Source organism: Schistocerca piceifrons, chromosome 8 (assembly GCF_021461385.2).
Source record: "Schistocerca piceifrons isolate TAMUIC-IGC-003096 chromosome 8, iqSchPice1.1, whole genome shotgun sequence".
Classification (NCBI taxonomy): domain Eukaryota; kingdom Metazoa; phylum Arthropoda; class Insecta; order Orthoptera; family Acrididae; genus Schistocerca; species Schistocerca piceifrons.
Window position 1 is genome coordinate 150,704,010 of NC_060145.1, and position 17,923 is coordinate 150,721,932.

A 17,923-nucleotide genomic window follows, 5' to 3' on the forward strand; every position below is an offset into this window, starting at 1 on the left:
TCTTATATCCTCCTTTCTAGACACTGTCCATTCCGTTCAACTGCTCTTCCAAGTCCTTTGCTGTCTCTGACAGAATTACAATGTCATCGGCGAACCTCAAAGTTTTCATTTCTTCTCCATGGTTTTTAATACCTACTCCGAATTTTTCTTTCGTTTCCTTTACTGCTTCCTCAATATACAGATTGAATAACACCGGGGAGAGGCTAGAACCCTGTCTCACTCCCTTCCCAACCACTGCTTCTCTTTCATGTCACTCGACTCTTATAACTGCCATCTGGTTTCTGTACAAATTGTAAATAACCTTTCGTTTCCTGTATTTTACCCCTGCCACCTTCAGAATTTGAAAGAGAGTATTCCAGACAACATTGTCAAAAGCTATCTCTAAGTCTTCAAAGTTTGCCTTTCCTTAATCTTTCTTCTAAGATAAGTCGTAGGGTCAGTATTGCCTCACGTGTTCCAACATTTCTACGGAATCCAAACTAATCTTCCCCGAGGTCGGCTTCTACCAGTTTTTCCATTCGTCGTTAAAGAATTCGCGTTAGTATTTTGCAGCTGTGACTTCTGATAGTTCGGTAATTTTCACATCTGTCACAAGAAATAACAGGATTAAAGAAAACTAGTTTGCCGACCGTGCGGCGGTTTAACGACGAGCAGTCGGTGTGGCGGTCAGTGTGGATATGGCTGTGAGACGGTTTCCCACATCCCACTTGGTGCATACCGGGCTGGTTCCCATGTTTCGCCTTGGACACAAGCTACGCTAACATTTATGACACTTTCTCACACTCGCGCACATTTACTCCACACGCGGTGAGGGAAGGCAAACCTACGTTTCTAGCATTTGTAGACTTAGAGAAAGCTTTTGACAATGTTGACTGGAATACTCTCTTTCAAATTCTGAAGGTGGCAGTGGTAAAATACAGAGAGCGAAAGGCTATTTACAATTTGTACAGAAACCAGATGGCACTTATAAGAGTCGAGGGACATGAAAGGGAAGCAGTGGTTGGGAAGGGAGTGAGACAGGGTTGTAGCCTCTCCCCGATGCTATTCAATCTGTATATTGAGAAAGCACTCTGCTTCTGTGTTGTGGGGGTGAACTGGAGACTGACGACCTTAGCTCTTTGGTCTCCTTATTCGGCATCGGTAGCAGGAAAGCGTTCTGATTCTGTTCGCTACGCAGCTGTGGTGTTGCTGGTAGTAACTGAGTGCTGGCCGCGCCCACAGGATACTCTGGTGCGGAACCTGCGCGGAGGCGGCGTGCTGCGGCCGGGGGGCGGCGGAGGCGGAGCGGCCGGGGGCGGCGCCTACGGCTACGGCTACGGCGGACACCACCACCGCTGGTCCTTCTCCTCGTCCTTCCTCTACTCGCTCACGCTCATCACCACCATCGGTAAGTAGCGCAGCCGGCGCCACCAGCGGTCCTCCATCCCCATCGTCACCATTAGGGTGCATTCGCAGGGGCACAGACAACAGTCACCAGACCACGTCGACCGATAGCATCGGCCGACGGTTTCGTCACAATATGGCCTTATTTCCGATGTTAGTTCTTGGCGGCACCAGCAAGGTTTGGCTAGGTTCGAAGCTGTTCTATCACGGAAATAAGAATCTATTTCCTCAATTATTGGTAAAACCAGACAAGTCTTACGAATGCGTGAGACGAAGAGAGAAACGTTCTATTACTTACCAGAGATGACTAGTGGCGACATTTAAAGGCAATTTTACAAACACTCTGCCCAATTCAAATAAATTCAGAAATACGTCAGTTAACCTCCAGCGAATGTCATTCAGCGTGTCTGGGAAATACAAACTTAAACTTTACAATAAGACAAGCCAGTCTCCGATTTCTTAAACAACCTAAGTCCCGTCTATAAAGGCTTCAAACGTATGCTTACTTTACAAATTAGTTAATGCGTTAAAAATTTGACATTCAGTATGTAAGCCAGAAAAAGTTTCGAAAAGATTCGAGATTACGTTGGAAGTTTGTTGGAAGTCGCTAAGTGCTCTCATTATGAAATACTAGATGAATATATTCTAGCTAATTTGCGCTCCGTTTTAGGTACAAACAAGGTTTTAGCGCATCTCAGTGTTCATGACGTCATATCTCCTGAACTATCTCTCGTACAACGATATAAGTTTACAGGGAAATTCACTGAGATATTTAGGTACTGGTTGCAAATAATGTTGACAATGGAGTTGGTAGTAAGGAATTAATACATAAAAACGCCGTGCCTGACAAAGTTTTACGTTCTCCATTTCAAACAGAAGCTACTTTTTCACGCATCTAAATATCTATGACTTCATATCTCCTGAATTACATGTTGTACAATGATACAATTTCGCAGGTATGTTCAGCGGTATGTATGGACACCGTCTTCAAACTTCGTTGCGAATACACTAATAAGTTAAAAACGTCATGTCTGATGCCGAAGTTTTGCTGCTTCAACAGCGAAACAGTATCAAGCGATAAACTTTCTTCCTTTCATCATTTTGTGGGTGAGGGAGGATGGGGGCGGGTGTCAACGAGAAAGTGTTTCGTAATGTTTTGAAATTATGTCTAAATTTGATGCAAGTCAGAAAGTGCTCTCATACTGCTGAATGAGTGAAGTCAGAGTATTTGCGCGGCGTCAATGACGCTGCCTCAACACAAATACACAGTTTCTAACTGTAACGCTTTTCTTATTGTGTTAAACTTGATGAACAGATTATGATATCATTTTAAATTTTTAAATTCTGTCAATAATTACGCGAAATACTGAAAATCAAATTTTTGTTGTTCCTGCTACCGGGTTCCGCATTCTCAGGTGGTCTGAACACTAAAGCACTGAAAACTGGAAACACATTTTTGCAAACCATATCTAATAACTGAGTCACCATCATACTGGCATAAAAACGCTAGTAAAAAGTAATAATAATTCGTAGACAGCTACCTCCCACTTACCACAACCCAAAGAACCACCACTACAGGTATTCTAAGCATCAAAATGAACATCCGCCATCTTTCTCAAATGAACACGTAATTTTAAGGTAATTTTTAAGCTAGGCGTGTACTTTCTGATATGGTTCGCCTGCGTTGCAGATGACTTGCCTGGTTAAGTATACACAGGGTGATTCGGGTGCCCTCGACACCTTCAAAAGCCGCATTCGAGATTTTCATAGCCTCTCGCTCGCTACACACAAACTATCAGTTCTACAGAAAAATGAAAAGGAACTTTGTGAAGGGTATGTAATGCAGTTAAATTTTGTTCTGGGTTACGTTTTCCCTGGAGGCCACGGTTTTTGTGGCATTCGAGAAAAACGCGTGTAAAAGTCATTTTTGTTAGCTTTTCTTAAATAATTAGAAAACAACAGCCTATAGTGAAAACGTATCTCAGTAAAAATTTAATTGCATTAAATTTCCTACATGAAGGTCCTATTCATTTTTCAGAAGACTAATAGTTTGAGCAAAGTGCACGAGACAATATGAAGTCATTGTGTATTGCAAAACACCCGTAGATAGTGGCAGCTGAATTACCCTGTACATGAGGCAGAAATGGCTAGGCATACTCAGAATTGGATAATTACTGACGTTCAATTAATCATTATTTAATTCATAAGTTGTTTGAAAGTTGTGGCTTCCAACAAAATAGCGATTAGAAACCATTGATTCTCAGACATATCCCCTCATATTACATTTCTCATCCTTGGGATTCCACAAACTGATTCTTTCTTCTACTAAACTTGAAAATTTCTCGTAATCCATATTCTGCGTGTGACAACGTAGGACGATCCGACCGAAGAAATCAAACTGATGTGAAATCCACCTACCGTCGTCCGCAGTCCATAAGTCCGGGCACTGAGATCAGTTGCAGTGAGACCGCGAACGTAATTGTGTACTGATTTGGAAAGATCGGCTGAGCCTCCTTCATTGCTGCTACTTCTTCTCGTACACTCTCTACTCACTCGAAGCATCACCACAGGTGAGCAGTGCTGTCGAGAAACCTAAAGCTACGGCACACATCACCAAATGCATAGGAGTCGCTTTCCAGTTTTCACACTGATTCTGCTGCCAGAGAGACCTTGTGTTAGTCGTATGGTAGTAATTATTGTACTCAGAACATTGTAGTCATCTATAATCGCAACGAATAAAATAACTGAGAAAAATTTAATGATATACGAGACTGATGCAATAAGCTGAAGATAAGCTTCCGCACTTGGTGTAGTAGATCAAGAGTAGCGCACTGTCAGAAAATGGGATGAGACTGCTACCTGTTCACGTCGAGGTCCTCTTAACAAAGAAGCAGTTTCCAAAGAATACCACTGATATGAGAAAGAGGTTCCTGAGTGTTGTTACCTGTGTCACCGGTGATGTATGTCAAGACAGGTATGGAAGAAGTCCGTCGTATATCCTTACGAGATGAATACATAGATGTTAGCAAAGGGACCAAGAGGGGGTACTTGCCTCCTACTGGAATCTCGGTATACACGCTCTGTTTTCATTACAGTGATTTCTCGAAATCCTAGCAATCACTGTCTGCAACTCCACTAAAATACAGATTAAATATTGCCGACCGCGACGACAAATACTGCAGCCTTAGCAATCACTACATATCTTGGTTTTTCTTAGTTGCCACTCTGCCTTCAGGAAATTATGCCGATTCCTCGGCGCGAGTGCAGTTTTGACATTGTTCTGGAGTCAAGCTGGATGCGAACCTTTGATGTGCAGTGCCGAGATATTGTCTTCAATGTTTTTCTGTCTCTTCCTTAGTGATCTGCAGAAGCGAGTCAGTCGAAAATCCTGGCCCGTGGATTCCGTCGTCCGTTCCAAACACGTAACAAACATTATGTGCAATATTAAAACAGCAGCAGTATACGTCACCTATGTCTGAAAATATGTACATTGCAAATAAATATTTCTTTAGGCGCTTCAGCAGTTCTCTTTCACATGCTCCTCCCAATTCAATTTATTATTAAGTTACAATCCCGAGAATATGACACCAGCAACGTCTTCTATCTACTTGTTTTCATATTTTAGACATATAATGGGGCAAGCCTGTTATTGGTTCTGTACTGCATATAGTGATTCTTTTCAAAATTTAGGGGTAAATTAATGTCCAATTGTATTTCATTAACCACTCTTTCTAAAATTGCACTACCTGGCATGTGATAATGTTGCTGTGCATAAGTCATTAACGTATACAACAAAATGTAAGAACCGTAAGGCGGTCCCGTGTGGGAGACCATTTATAATTAGTTTCCGGTTGGATGCTGAGCGTTAGCTTAATACTGCCCTCTTTCCTGTTTACAGAGTTTATTGCATGTCAGAGGTACACGATCTGAACCATTGTGCGGTATTTCCTGTAACACCATAATACATGTAATTTACTGATAAGAATATTCTGATTCACAGAATATACCAGTTGCCTGTATTTTACTGCCTAATTAATTGCGTACATTCTCGCTAGTCCGCCCAGCTACCCGCACCGTCTAACGCACTGCTTCCCGAGCGGGAAGGCGTGCCGGTCCCCAGCACGAATCCGCCCGGCTGATTAGTGTCGAGGTCCGGTGTGCCGGCCAGGCTGTGGATGGTTTTGAAGGCGGTTTTCCATCTACCTCGGCGAATGCGGGCAGGTTCCCCTTATTCCACTTCAGTTAAACTATGTCGGCCATTGCTGTGCAAACACTGTCTCCTAGTATGCGTACACCGTAATTACTCTACCACGCAAACATTTGGGATTACACACGTCTGGTATGAGATGTTCCCGGGGGAGGTGGGGGGGGGGGGGGGGGCACTGGCTTCCGAAACGCACAAAAACCCTGGGTTCGGTGTGGGGCGGCGGTGAGGTGGGTGGACTGCTGTGGCCCGTTGCGGGGTTGTGAACCACTGAGGGCTACGGAGGCGCGACGCCTCTCCGTCATTTCTAGGTCAGCGGTTTAGTGCACAGTACACACACACACGCATTCTCACTATACCTGAAAATAGGCGTGTTAACATCAGAACCCTTAGAAATACAGATTATGACTCTGACAATATATTATTTGTAGTCAGATGATTAAGAAGCCGTTTTTATATTATATTTCCTAAAATTTTCCAGAAAACTGGCAAAAGTAAAACTGGAAGGAAGTTTGACAGTCTTTCGTTACCTGCTTTCATATACAGAGGCCTGGTTTCCACGTATTTCAGTCAAGTAAATGTTCAGAAATGTACGATTGTGTACTTCACAGAACGTATAAAAATAGTATCGTATGTCCAAACCAAAGAATCTTAATTGGAATCAGTTGTCTCTTAGAGTATGAATTGGAATGATGTCTTAGACTCAATGTAGGCATGTCAGGAATCAGACTTCGTTTCACTGGTAGGTTACAGGGAAATAACAGTCAGTCCAGAAAGGAGACAGTTAACCAATCAGTTGTATGTGCAATCCATACTAAATAGGACTAACAAGATACAATGAACGTACAGAAACAATGATGGAACGAATGGTCACAGTTTGTGTGACTCATGGCAAAGCGCCACGAAAACGTCGAAAAACATAAACTGGCAGTCAGTTGAAGACAGATGCCAATTATGTCGTGAAAGCCCACTTACAATGTCTCGAGAACCAGCATTAAGCGAACCTGCGTATCTTTCCCCATGGTCAGTCAAGTGAACCTGCGTATCTTTCCCCATGGTCGGTCAAGAGAAGATTAATTACCGCGTGGACAGGCACATTTGAGCTCATTCATCCCGTGTTTCAAACGCGATTGGAAAGGAAAGGAACCATAATATTTTGTACCATGCTAAGCTCCGACAAACAGTCACTTGACAATGGTTTGCACATTATGACCACAGATGTAGGAGCAGAATGAATTATTGTAATCAAGTAATTTCTCCTTTACAAAACTAAATTGCCAACTCCTACATCGTGTCCTGTTGTAACTCCACCAATTCTCTCTGTTGACCCATTTTAATAGAATGGTTCAAATGGCTCTGATCACTATGGGACTTAACATCTGAGGTCATCAGTCCCCTAGAACTTAGAACTACTTAAACCTAACTAACCTAAGGACATCACACACATCCATGCCTGAAGCAGGATTCGAACCTGTGACCGTAGTGGTCGCGAGGTTCAAGACTGTAGCGCCTAGAACCGCTCGGCCACATCGGCCGGCTTAATAGAATGTTGACGAAGTGATCCGATACTTGTATCTCCTCAAATGGCGCCACACACAGCCCGTGTCCAGAGTGTCCAGAATCCTTTCGCCGTTTAGTGTATGTGAAACTTAAGTCAGGTGCCACAGACTCTGGCCAATTCGGCCGATCCTAAATGGATATATTATATTTATATGTGCCATTTCTTTTATTCAGTCGTTAATAAACTGTTTATGTTGACTAAAGCGGTTAAGAAGTAATTTAAATATAGTAACATTATGAAGTATATCATTTTAACCAGAATGTCACTTCACGTGCTCACTAGGCGACTGACAACAGCCGAAAGACAGCAAGGTACAGCATCTGCAACATTTTCATTATAACCCTTCTGGGGGTACAGCAGGGTCATTATAACAATTTCAATTAATAAGGTAACTGACGTCGAGCCAATGCCCATAGGAATGCCGCTGAAAATACTACCGAACCGTAGGTCATTTTAGTATTTTATATGATGACACGGTAGAACACCCAGCAGGAATTTAACGGAGATGGTACTGGTCGTGGAAATCTAAAACATAATAGCGTTAAAAGCTGAGATCTTATCTCAGTGATAACTAGAGCCAGACAGTAGACGTACTAAGTGCAAAGGAGACGAGTATGAAGTCTAATTTTCGGCCAACAAGCGGCTCAGAGCCGATGGTGGTCATGAATCGACTCGCAGCAGCTTGTTAATTCTATTCACAGTGCATAAATTATAGGGTTGTCACCGCGCACAGTGGGTAGTAATTATCATTAGAGGACTGCATTAAATGTTATGCTGTACACATTTATTCTAACTGAGCAAAAATTTAACAATCGCAAATAATTACAAGACACTAGCTTTTGATTTACGCCCATTCATGGCGTAGACTGGACTACAGGTGTATTGGGCGACGAATGCGGCTGCACGTTTTGCCTCGGTCGCCTGAGTGTGTGGAATATACCCGTAATTCAGACGCAGTTGCGGTGTAAAGCGTGTGTACGTTGCCAAGGCTGGATGCAGAGAAAATCCTCAAACGATATTTAAAAAAGTGTGAAACTGCTAGGTACGAAAAATTTTCCGTATTTCAATCATAAGTAAAACACAAATATAAAAATTGAGAGAACATCATCATTGATATCACGAGTCACGTTGTATACTGTGCGTCACTGGCAATAGTTAGAAAAATGAGAATTCCAGCGCTGATGGAGGAAAAGAGAGTGAGCATAAAGTCTTTCGTTGCTTACAAAAACTTATTTCTAAGGAACTACCTTAGATACAGTTGTACGATATGCTGCAAACGGTAGCTTAACTCATGAACATTTTAACGGATACGCTTCCACACGTGTTCACTTTATTGCCGGCAATATGTACAGGCGATACTCAATTTCCCTCCATAACTTTGCCAACATCTCTTCCATCACCGTTCTACAGCATATCGTATTTTTACATCAAGAGTTTGCACTTTGGGAACTGGTGAGATGAACACTTTATCCTTAACCCAATAGCCGGCCGCGGTGGTCTAGCGGTTCAGGCGCTCGGTCCGGAACAGCGGGACTGCTACGGTCGCAGGTTCGAATCCTGCCTCGGGCATGGATGTGTGTGATGTCCTTAGGTTAGTTAGGTTTAAGTAGTTATAAGTTCCAGGGGACTGATGACCACAGATGTTAAGTCCCATAGTGCTCAGAGCCATTTGAACCATTTGAACCTTAACTCAATAAAAACATAAAGAGGTGTTTGTATAGTGAACGTGGTGGTCCGTCTCTACTGATCCACCCGTCAGGAAAGGTTTCATCCAAGAACTAGCCATCACTAAACCCCATAGTGGCTTTGCACATCCTTGTTAAAACAATACCAATGGCTGAAATTCCAATAATAAGAGGTGCAACGTGCTTGTGTAAAAGTGTAGCCTTAAAAACTTCATGACTTAGACTACCATTTGCAACAAACGGAATAGCATTACACAGCGTAATTCCTTAAAAATAGATTTTTGTAATCATGGGAAGACTTTATGCTCACCCTACATATCCTCCCGCTATTCTGCCATGTGTTTATTCTAGACAGAGCACGAAAGGATTTCTATAGTAAAATAGTGAAACACACTAACATCCTCTGTCGGTTGCCAGTGAACGACACCGTTGATGATAAATTACTAGCGGTACTAGGAACAATTTGCATGTAAACGAACTGCCATATTACAGTAGCAAATGAGTTGATTCATGTCATTGAGCTTCAATCCTTAACTAATTAAACTTTTCGAACATTGCACACGCCTATAGCAAGCACCCACCGACAAAATATACTGTAACCGTATGCATTAGTTTTTACCCATCATTCAGTGACCAAGTGATCTGGCGTACTGTTTGTACACTCCTATACAGTCTTGACTGGAAACAGAAGACTGTAATTATTTTCAGTTTTTTCTCCGCACAGTATTTTCCATTGTCCAAACGTGTGCGTGTGTGTGTGTGTGTGTGTGTGTGTGTGTGTGTGTGTGTGTGTGTGTGTGTGTGTCTGTGTGTGTGTGTGTTTGCTTATTCATTTCGATTTGTCACTATAGAGAGTATAAACGTTGGCAACATCTTCGCGATTTTGTAAAGTCTGCTTTATAGGAAGAGTCTTACTTCGATGTGATAAACAGATGTATAATGGTGTTCGTAACTTGTTTGATATTGTTCCATCCAAAGTGCGCGATTGAACTTTTGCATACCTGTCAGCCGTCTTTTATCTCATATTAATGACATCGTAACAAACTAATTTTAGCAACTACTCAGGTTCGATTCGGTTGTTTTTGGGGGAGTAAACTAAACACTGACGTCATCGGTCTCATCGGATTAGGAAAGGACGGGGAAAGAAGTCGGCCGTGCCCTTTCAAAGGAACCATCCCAGCATTAGCCTGGACCGATTTAGGGAAATCACGAAAAACCTTGTAACCTCCCCCTCACTTATCAACCTTAATGACAGTGAAAAATTAAACCGGGTGCACCTAATAGAAATTTGGGAAAAGCAATCGTCACCGAAATTAATTAGTCGGTAAAGATGAAGGAAAGGGTTACATCTAAATGAAAGGAAAAATGCAAATCAAACTGGTGGAAATTAATTTTGAAAAGGGGTAAAGTTAATAAAGAAAGTAAATGTGCGGTCGTTACGTTAACAACTGACTGGCGTTAATTAGATATTTGAGATTTGGGGAAAATGACGGTCGCCAGTCCTATGGACAACTACTATAATAACTGAAAAAGAAAGGTTATTGCACATATAATTAGCACTAAAAGCGTGGCAACTGAAGGTTGACACGTGTTGTGTGAAAACTGAATGTTTGTCAGAAGTGATAAATTTCGGTACACTCTGACTTAATTTAGCAAAAGAATTAATAAAACCGGAAAATTACAAGTTAATTTAGTGACTGAAATTAATAGTGAACTTTGATTCTGAAGCACTACGAAATTCAATAAAATAAGGTTAGTCTTGGGCTACCTCAACAATCATTTCATAAGCTACTTGAATCTACACAATTTAGAAATAAGAGATTTAAGTTTGAACTTGAATTAAATGATTCTGAACAATTAACAATAGTAAAATTTAGTACGTATCAAGCTGAGCTGCAGTCACAGGTAAGCTAAAATATGGTAACAAAACTCACACTCTTAATTTGTGCTTGTGTAATCTAAATATAGTAGCCAGCTATGAGTACCGTAACTGAACTTTGAAATTAAAGCAGTGAAATCGAATGATATTACTTTAATGCTGGAGTTTGAATTTCAACGAGACTCGGGTTCATTCCGGAATAGGAAAGGACCCTGCTTGGTAATGCAATTCGGACAATGAGCAACAAAGGTTCAAGCTAAGATGCTGTAATTTTGTGAGAAAAATGGGACAATTTTAAAAGCTGAGGTCTGCCATCCAATTCTAAAACTTAACGTGCTTCCAGTCTTCCTTGTTGATTGATTGAAGGTTTGAAGTCGTCGATCGAGGAGGTGGCGACAGTCACACATTGTCGGCCGTCGCTGTTGCAGAAGCTGGATGTTGGCGCGCCTTCATCTCGACACTGTCATCAAAAAATGGTTCAAATGGCTCTGAGCACTATGGGACTTAACATCTGTGGTCATCAGTCCCCTAGAACTTAGAACTACTTAAACCTAACTAACCTACGGACATCACACACATCCATGCCCGAGGCAGGATTCGAACCTGCGACCGCAGCAGTCGCGCGGTTCCGGACTGAGCGCCTAGAGCCGCTAGACCACCGCGGCCGGCACTGTCACCAGGCGAAACGGGCTCTTGATGTGCACCAGCTAATGCTTCCCGTCCGCGACACCGTGTCAGAAACTAACATAGCAAGTCGAGCGCAATTACATGCTGCCAAACCCCGAATGTGCGGCAACTCGCGGGAGCATCACACAACACACCTGCTCCACCGCCCTACTCCCGCGAGACTCCTGCTCTGCCCGCGCTCCACGCGGCAGAGTTAACACTACCAAAAATCCTAAACACTTTGGTTCTCCACATGACCTATCGATGTAATCGTTCGATAGCACAGTTTTCCATAGACAAGACCCAGCGTAAAAATACAAATAATATTTACAAAACAAACCAATTATACATCGCCATAAATGCATGAAACAATAACAATATATAAAGACACAGAAATGTCGTATCTTCAGGTAACAAAATAAGGAAAAAAAATTATAGTACAATAGATGGAAATAGGAGGATATGCATTTCCGGCGTTACAACCTAAATCAGGATGGCTGGACGCGGGATTGAACAGTCTTCCTCCCGAATGCTTGTCCAGTGTGATAACCATCGAACCACCTCGCTCGGTACGCAGGTTCAAAGCACATGTGCGATGAGCTGCGAAACTGTGAATAACAAACATTAGCAGCGGGTTTTACAGCCAGGGAATAATTACACGCTACAAAAATCTATACACAGGATACTTAAATTGTCGTATTCACATTGCCAGTTCTGTTCTAGAATTGTTCCTAGTAAGAAGCAGATACTTCCATCACTGCTACTTTATTTTAATGTATATAATCACAACATTAACAAACGCAAAAGCAACTCTTTATGATTCCGGTATCTAAAAAAAATTCTCACCTTGTAACTACAACGTATTTTACTGATTTGTTTGTGAGAAAGGAAGACCTGCGTATCGTTATCACATTATGTCGACGAATTTCGTAAGCTAAACATGCCATACAAGCAAACATCACTTTCCAGAGTTAGCAGTATTACAACTGGCAACACCACAGTCTGTTAAGTGAACATTCGTCAATAATTTTAAGACTTCTCTAGCAGTTTACCGCAAAACTGCATTAGAGAAGACAAGCATTAATTTTCTCTTCCTGTGACTTGTACAATTATATTCCGCTATTCCATCAAAAATATTAAAACATTTATACCAAAGATGCATCATTTTGATTTTTTACACACGGAAAACCCAGACCGGACACGACAGAATAGTGCTTAACGCTACCACTGGCCCATTAACTTGAGTGAAACAATGAAATCAGATTCCGGACACAAAGCAGACAGTCAGAGCGAACGTAGTGGGTTAGTTCGACATACACAACGTACTCCGTCCGTGGTCAGCCCTTTTGTTTCGTCGCCAGGTCAGCAGGTGACCTTTTGGTGTAACGATGCGAGCGGCAATGCCGGCAGCCGAGGAACGTGAAGCAGCCTACAGCAGATGCTCCCGTCGGCATAACCGCATTCTCTGTGCTGTTGCATGAAAAGTCTCTTCACTGCTACAACAGCAGCTGTACTAGGTATAACGTCTTTTCCTATTAGAGTTGTAAATTATTAACATTTCTCGTCGTTAGTTACTGGACGTATCTATCGTGGCCTGGGAACACTGTTCGAATCAGCTCTAGACATTCTGCACTAATTTCTAAAACCTCTGTCTCTCACTTAGGAGAAATGCCTAGTCAACATTGTCACTAATTCCAACGACGATGTAAAAGATTCACGACCGCACTAATATTTACTCTTTATATTCGGCCACAGCCCGCATGTGCTAACTGTATCTGGCTATTAGCAGACCGTACTTTTGAACGGAACGTTTATCACACTCGTGGTGTTCGAAATGCACTGACAGAAGAAAAAATATGTGAAAGATTTCTGTTTGCTCAGCATGTTAAATGCTACAAAGACCATTACTAAAAATAAAGATTCACTTATTACTGAACATGGAATTGTGCCGACGCAACCAATCGAAGAAGTAACTGAAAGAGCGAAGTATCTTTGCGCTTATGTGGCGAACGATCTGACAGCATCTTTGTTCATGTGTTACTCTTTGTTTTGTGAGATCTCTCTCGTTTTCTACCGAGTATTTTGTTCCTTGATTTTTACGTTTGATTAAAGTAATAAAGGGTATCCAGTTGTGGATCACAGTTCCCACAAGTGGTCACCAGGATGTGATTGTCATTTGTAGCTTAAAATCTGCTTGCTTTGTCAGTGGTCCAAAGTCGGAGCCACATCTACAAGCCTCTCGGCCCCTTTCGAGAATCAGTATGCCATTTCTTTCCATTTCTCTCACGTGCATATAGACCCTGCAGGGCAACTTCCCTCGACACAAGCATTGAAATACAGTCTCACGGCTACTGATAGGTCTGTTTGCTACGTCGAATCAATGCTTATCACAGACATTCTGACAGAGACGTGGGCATGAGTCTTTTTGGCTACATCGATTTCAAGGTTTGGGCGCCCAGCAGATGCGCCGACGGATCAAGGTCGATAATTTGAGTCTTCTTTGTGCAACGAACTTGGCGCTTTATGTGCATTCGCTCGTCCAAGTTCCATCAGCTACGTAAATGTATATGATCCCACTTCTGGTCACCAATAGTAAATGTATACAGAGTTCGAGAAAGGGGGGAAGCGGTTTTTACATGTGCCTCGTGGCAGCAGTGTACAGGAGGCCGAGCGGTCAGGATTTGAGAGTGGGCATCCAGGGCTGCCGTTAAATAACAAAACAGGAAATTAGGTACAATAAAGAGGATGTATTTCAATGTACGGTGTAGAAGGGACGCGCCTAGGGTCGGAAATTACCAGGTTTAGGCCAGTCTAGGAGGTCGAACAACTAATTGAAATGGACAACGGAAAGGGAAGCATTTCGTGTTAACTTACGTTGGTGGCCGGGTGTGAAAAACAGAGCCAGGGGCTCAGCCTTCCAAAAAGACTTCTGTTCTGCTCGAGGTCTGGATTACAAGAGAGAGAAGCAACTGTTTTCTGATCGGTATCCCGCACACGCTATTGGCTAAAACCAATGGCATGAATTCGCTATCAGTTTCAGCAGAGGGCTCAAGGCGTCTCTTGTCAGCAGCTTCAACTGGAAAGAACTGCCTCGGCTTTGAAAGACAAGCGACTTGTGTCACGTAGGCATGGGTTAAATTACTCGAGGGGACCACTTGCGGAGATCTCACTGGGCCTTTGAAATAAATGTTTTAAACCAATGCCCTAAAATATTCCTTGACTGGCTGCAATGGCAAGCAATGGCGTGATGGGACGCCGGCACAGGACACTAAATTCGGCATTAATGTGTCACAAGTTTTCCTGTTTGATAGCATGGCCACTGGTATTACTCGAGCTGCGGGCTGCATTCTAAACCGACCTTGGAACTTCAGAAGCACAAATGTTATACGGCGGAACGTTGACGTTTCCGTCGGACTTCTTCTATACACATTAAGGAAACCGACTTGAAGATCCTTGCTCATTGGTGCTACAAATGAGGAACTGCATAACAAATATCCGACCTTCCCCATACGAATCCACCCATTTTCACTCATAGATCCATGATGTGTTCCGTTAGGATGTCGTTAGAGCACTATCGCGACCACTTTATACCGGTTCCTATCCAGGTTTAGAAAGAGACACTCACACAATGACATTCTTAATTAACGTCAAGTCGAACAAGGTTTCTACTGAACAGGTAAAACCAGCATATATGCTTCCGTCAGATTACAATGCGCGGTGACAGCCTCTCCACCGGCCGAAGCTTGCTCCAAATCTTCTCCTACTGACCACGCCTCCTAGAGCCGACTCCACCCACCGCCCTGTCGTCATTGCCAACGTAGTCAGCCGCTCGTCGACAGGCAATTCTCCTCACAAGGTACACTCTCAGTCACTGGCACCGGTGTCGCCTCGCGCGAAAGCGGACAGGATAATTTGGCTCAAGCTTCCTTTCATTCCAGCAGATCCGCTATACGGGAGGTGGGCTGTGTTGCGACACAACCAGTCGAATACGTAATTGAAAGTGTGGAACGTCTTTGTGTCTATATGACGGAAAATGTACACTACTGGCCATTAAAATTGCTACACCAAAAAGAAATGCAGATGATAAACGGGTATTCATTGGACAAATGTATTACACTAGAAATGACATGTGATTACATTTTCAAGCAAATTGAGTGCATAGATCCTGAGAAATCAGTACCCAGACCAACCAACTCTGGACGTAATAACGGCCTTGATACGCCTGGGCATTGAGTCAAACAGAGCTTGGATGGCGTGCATAGGTACATCTGCTCAAGCAGCTTCAACACGATACCACAGTTCATCAAGAGTAGTGACTGGCGTATTGTGACGAACCAGTTGCTCGGCCACCATTGACCGGACGTTTTTAGTTGGTGAGAGATCTGGAGAATGTGCTGGCCAGGTCAGCAGTCGAACATTTTCTGTATCCAGAAAGGCCCGTACATGACCTGCAACATGCGGTCGTGCATTATCCTGCTGAAATGTAGTGTTTCTCAGGGATCGAACAAAGGATAGAGCCACTGGTAATAACACACCTTAAATGTAACGTCCAATGTTCAAAGTGTCGTCAATAAGAACATGAGGTGACCGAGACGTGTAACCAATGGCACCCCATACCAACACGCTTCTGTGCTGCAGCGTCAAGGGTAACCGCAGCCATGGTCTCCGAGCTGATAGTCCATGCTGCTGCAAATGTCGTCGAACTGTTCGTGCAGATGGTTGTTATCTTGCAAACGTCCCCATCTGTTGAGTCAGGGATCGAGACGTGGCTGCACGATCCGTTACAGCCATGCGGAGAAGATACCTGTCATCTCGACTACTAGTGATACGAGGCCGTTGGGATCCAGCACAGCGTTCCGTATTACCCTCCTGAATCCACCGATTCCATATTCTGCTAACAGTATTGGATCTCGACCAACGCGAGCAGCAATGTCGCGATACGATAAACCGCGATCGCGATAGGCTACAATCCGACCTTTATCAAAGTCTGAAACGTGATGGTACGCATTTGTTCTCCTTACACGAGGCACCACAACAACGTTTCACCAGGCAACGCCGGTCAACTGCTGTTTGTGTATGAGAAATCGGTTGGAAACTTTCCTCATGTCAGCACGTTGTAGGCGTCGCCACCGGCGCCACCTTGTGTGAATGCTCTGAAAAGCTAATGATTTGCATATCACAGCATCGTCTTCCTGTCGGTTAAATTTCGCGTCTGTAGCACGTCATCTTCGTGGTGTAGCAATTTTAATGGCCAGTAGTGTAACAACATCTTTGTTTATGTGTTACTCCTTCTTTTGTGAGATCTCCAGGGTATTTCGTTAGTAGCTTTTCGCTTTTTGTTGAAGTAACAAAGCAGTACTTACACCGTCTGTACTTAATAATGGATTGTAGTTCCCGCAGAATAAACTTTTAAATAATTATCCTTACAGCTGAACATGTCACCGGTAATTTTTTTTTCCTCTCACAAATAGGAGCAGTTTTTCTCCTTCGTAACTTATTATCCAAGAGTCTGCTACGTACTTTTTATATAAAAAGTCATTTCAGCTTGCCTTTCTTTATTTAAAAGAAACGCTTTCCACATTAATTTTCTCTCAGTTCGCTGGATCTCTCAGTCGGTGGTTTCTACAGTCGTCGGCTGCGGTCTGTTTCATTACAACGTTCAAAGAATGCGCCTCCTCCGTCTTGTAGAAGCATCTCACTATACTCCATTCTTACGCAATTACGGATTAAAAGAAAAACATCTTTAGGATCTTATTTATAGTTTCATCACATACATCCACACTAACTGCAATTACGTTGTCGATGAGGCTAGAAACAGAAAAGTACAAACAAAAAATGAGGTAACAGCTACGTCTCTCAGTACAAAGAATGACTTGTCAGTTGTAAAGAGAGAGATTGCTCCATCTGCGACGTCACCGTTTTGTGAACAACAACAACAGCATCTATTGCGGAAAGTTCACGAACTTCTCAGAATGTATGAGACTTGTGATCAATAAAGTTACAAAAGTCATACCTCACTGTTACTGTAAGTCGAGTATACATTTCAATGAAACATATTTCATCGCTCCTAATGCACCATTGTTTTTGAACAAACACATAGTGCGGATTATACAGTGACTTGCTGATAACACTTCAGCACTTTCCCGCCACCATTTCCGTCTTACACGCTTAGGGGATCTACGCTTGTCACATTTCCTACGTTTTTCCAGATCGCGAGTGGTATCTGCACCGATTTTGATTGAAATTGCTCCACTCTTCCACATACTATTCTTTACGTATCACTCCACTTGCCGCTCGTACGTTCACTGTAATGTATGGATCAGGACTATCGGCAATAAGCTTAGCTTTTCTGATATTCGTCGTCTCGGATTAATTTCAGTTCAATCCTCATTCCCGTCCAAAAAATACTCTTCCGAGTGGAATGTCATTGGAACTGTCGCAAGTCTGCGAAGCAACCCAAAAATTGGGCTTTAGACACTAATGCATTTTGCTTTGTATTATTTTCACTTGCCATCTCCTTCGCACCCCAAGCGGTTCGATGGGTG

At 42.8% G+C, this 17,923-nt stretch overlaps 1 protein-coding gene across 1 annotated transcript in view; it reads left to right on the top strand.

The window, feature by feature from the left end:
- The window catches only part of LOC124712145 (TWiK family of potassium channels protein 7-like), a 340,606-nt gene that overhangs the window by 16,564 nt on the left and 306,119 nt on the right, over positions 1-17,923 (top strand). The window contains exon 2 of the mRNA XM_047242442.1: positions 1,222-1,387. Coding sequence (XP_047098398.1) covers positions 1,222-1,387 — 166 coding nt within the window. The remainder of the gene's footprint in view (positions 1-1,221; positions 1,388-17,923) is intronic.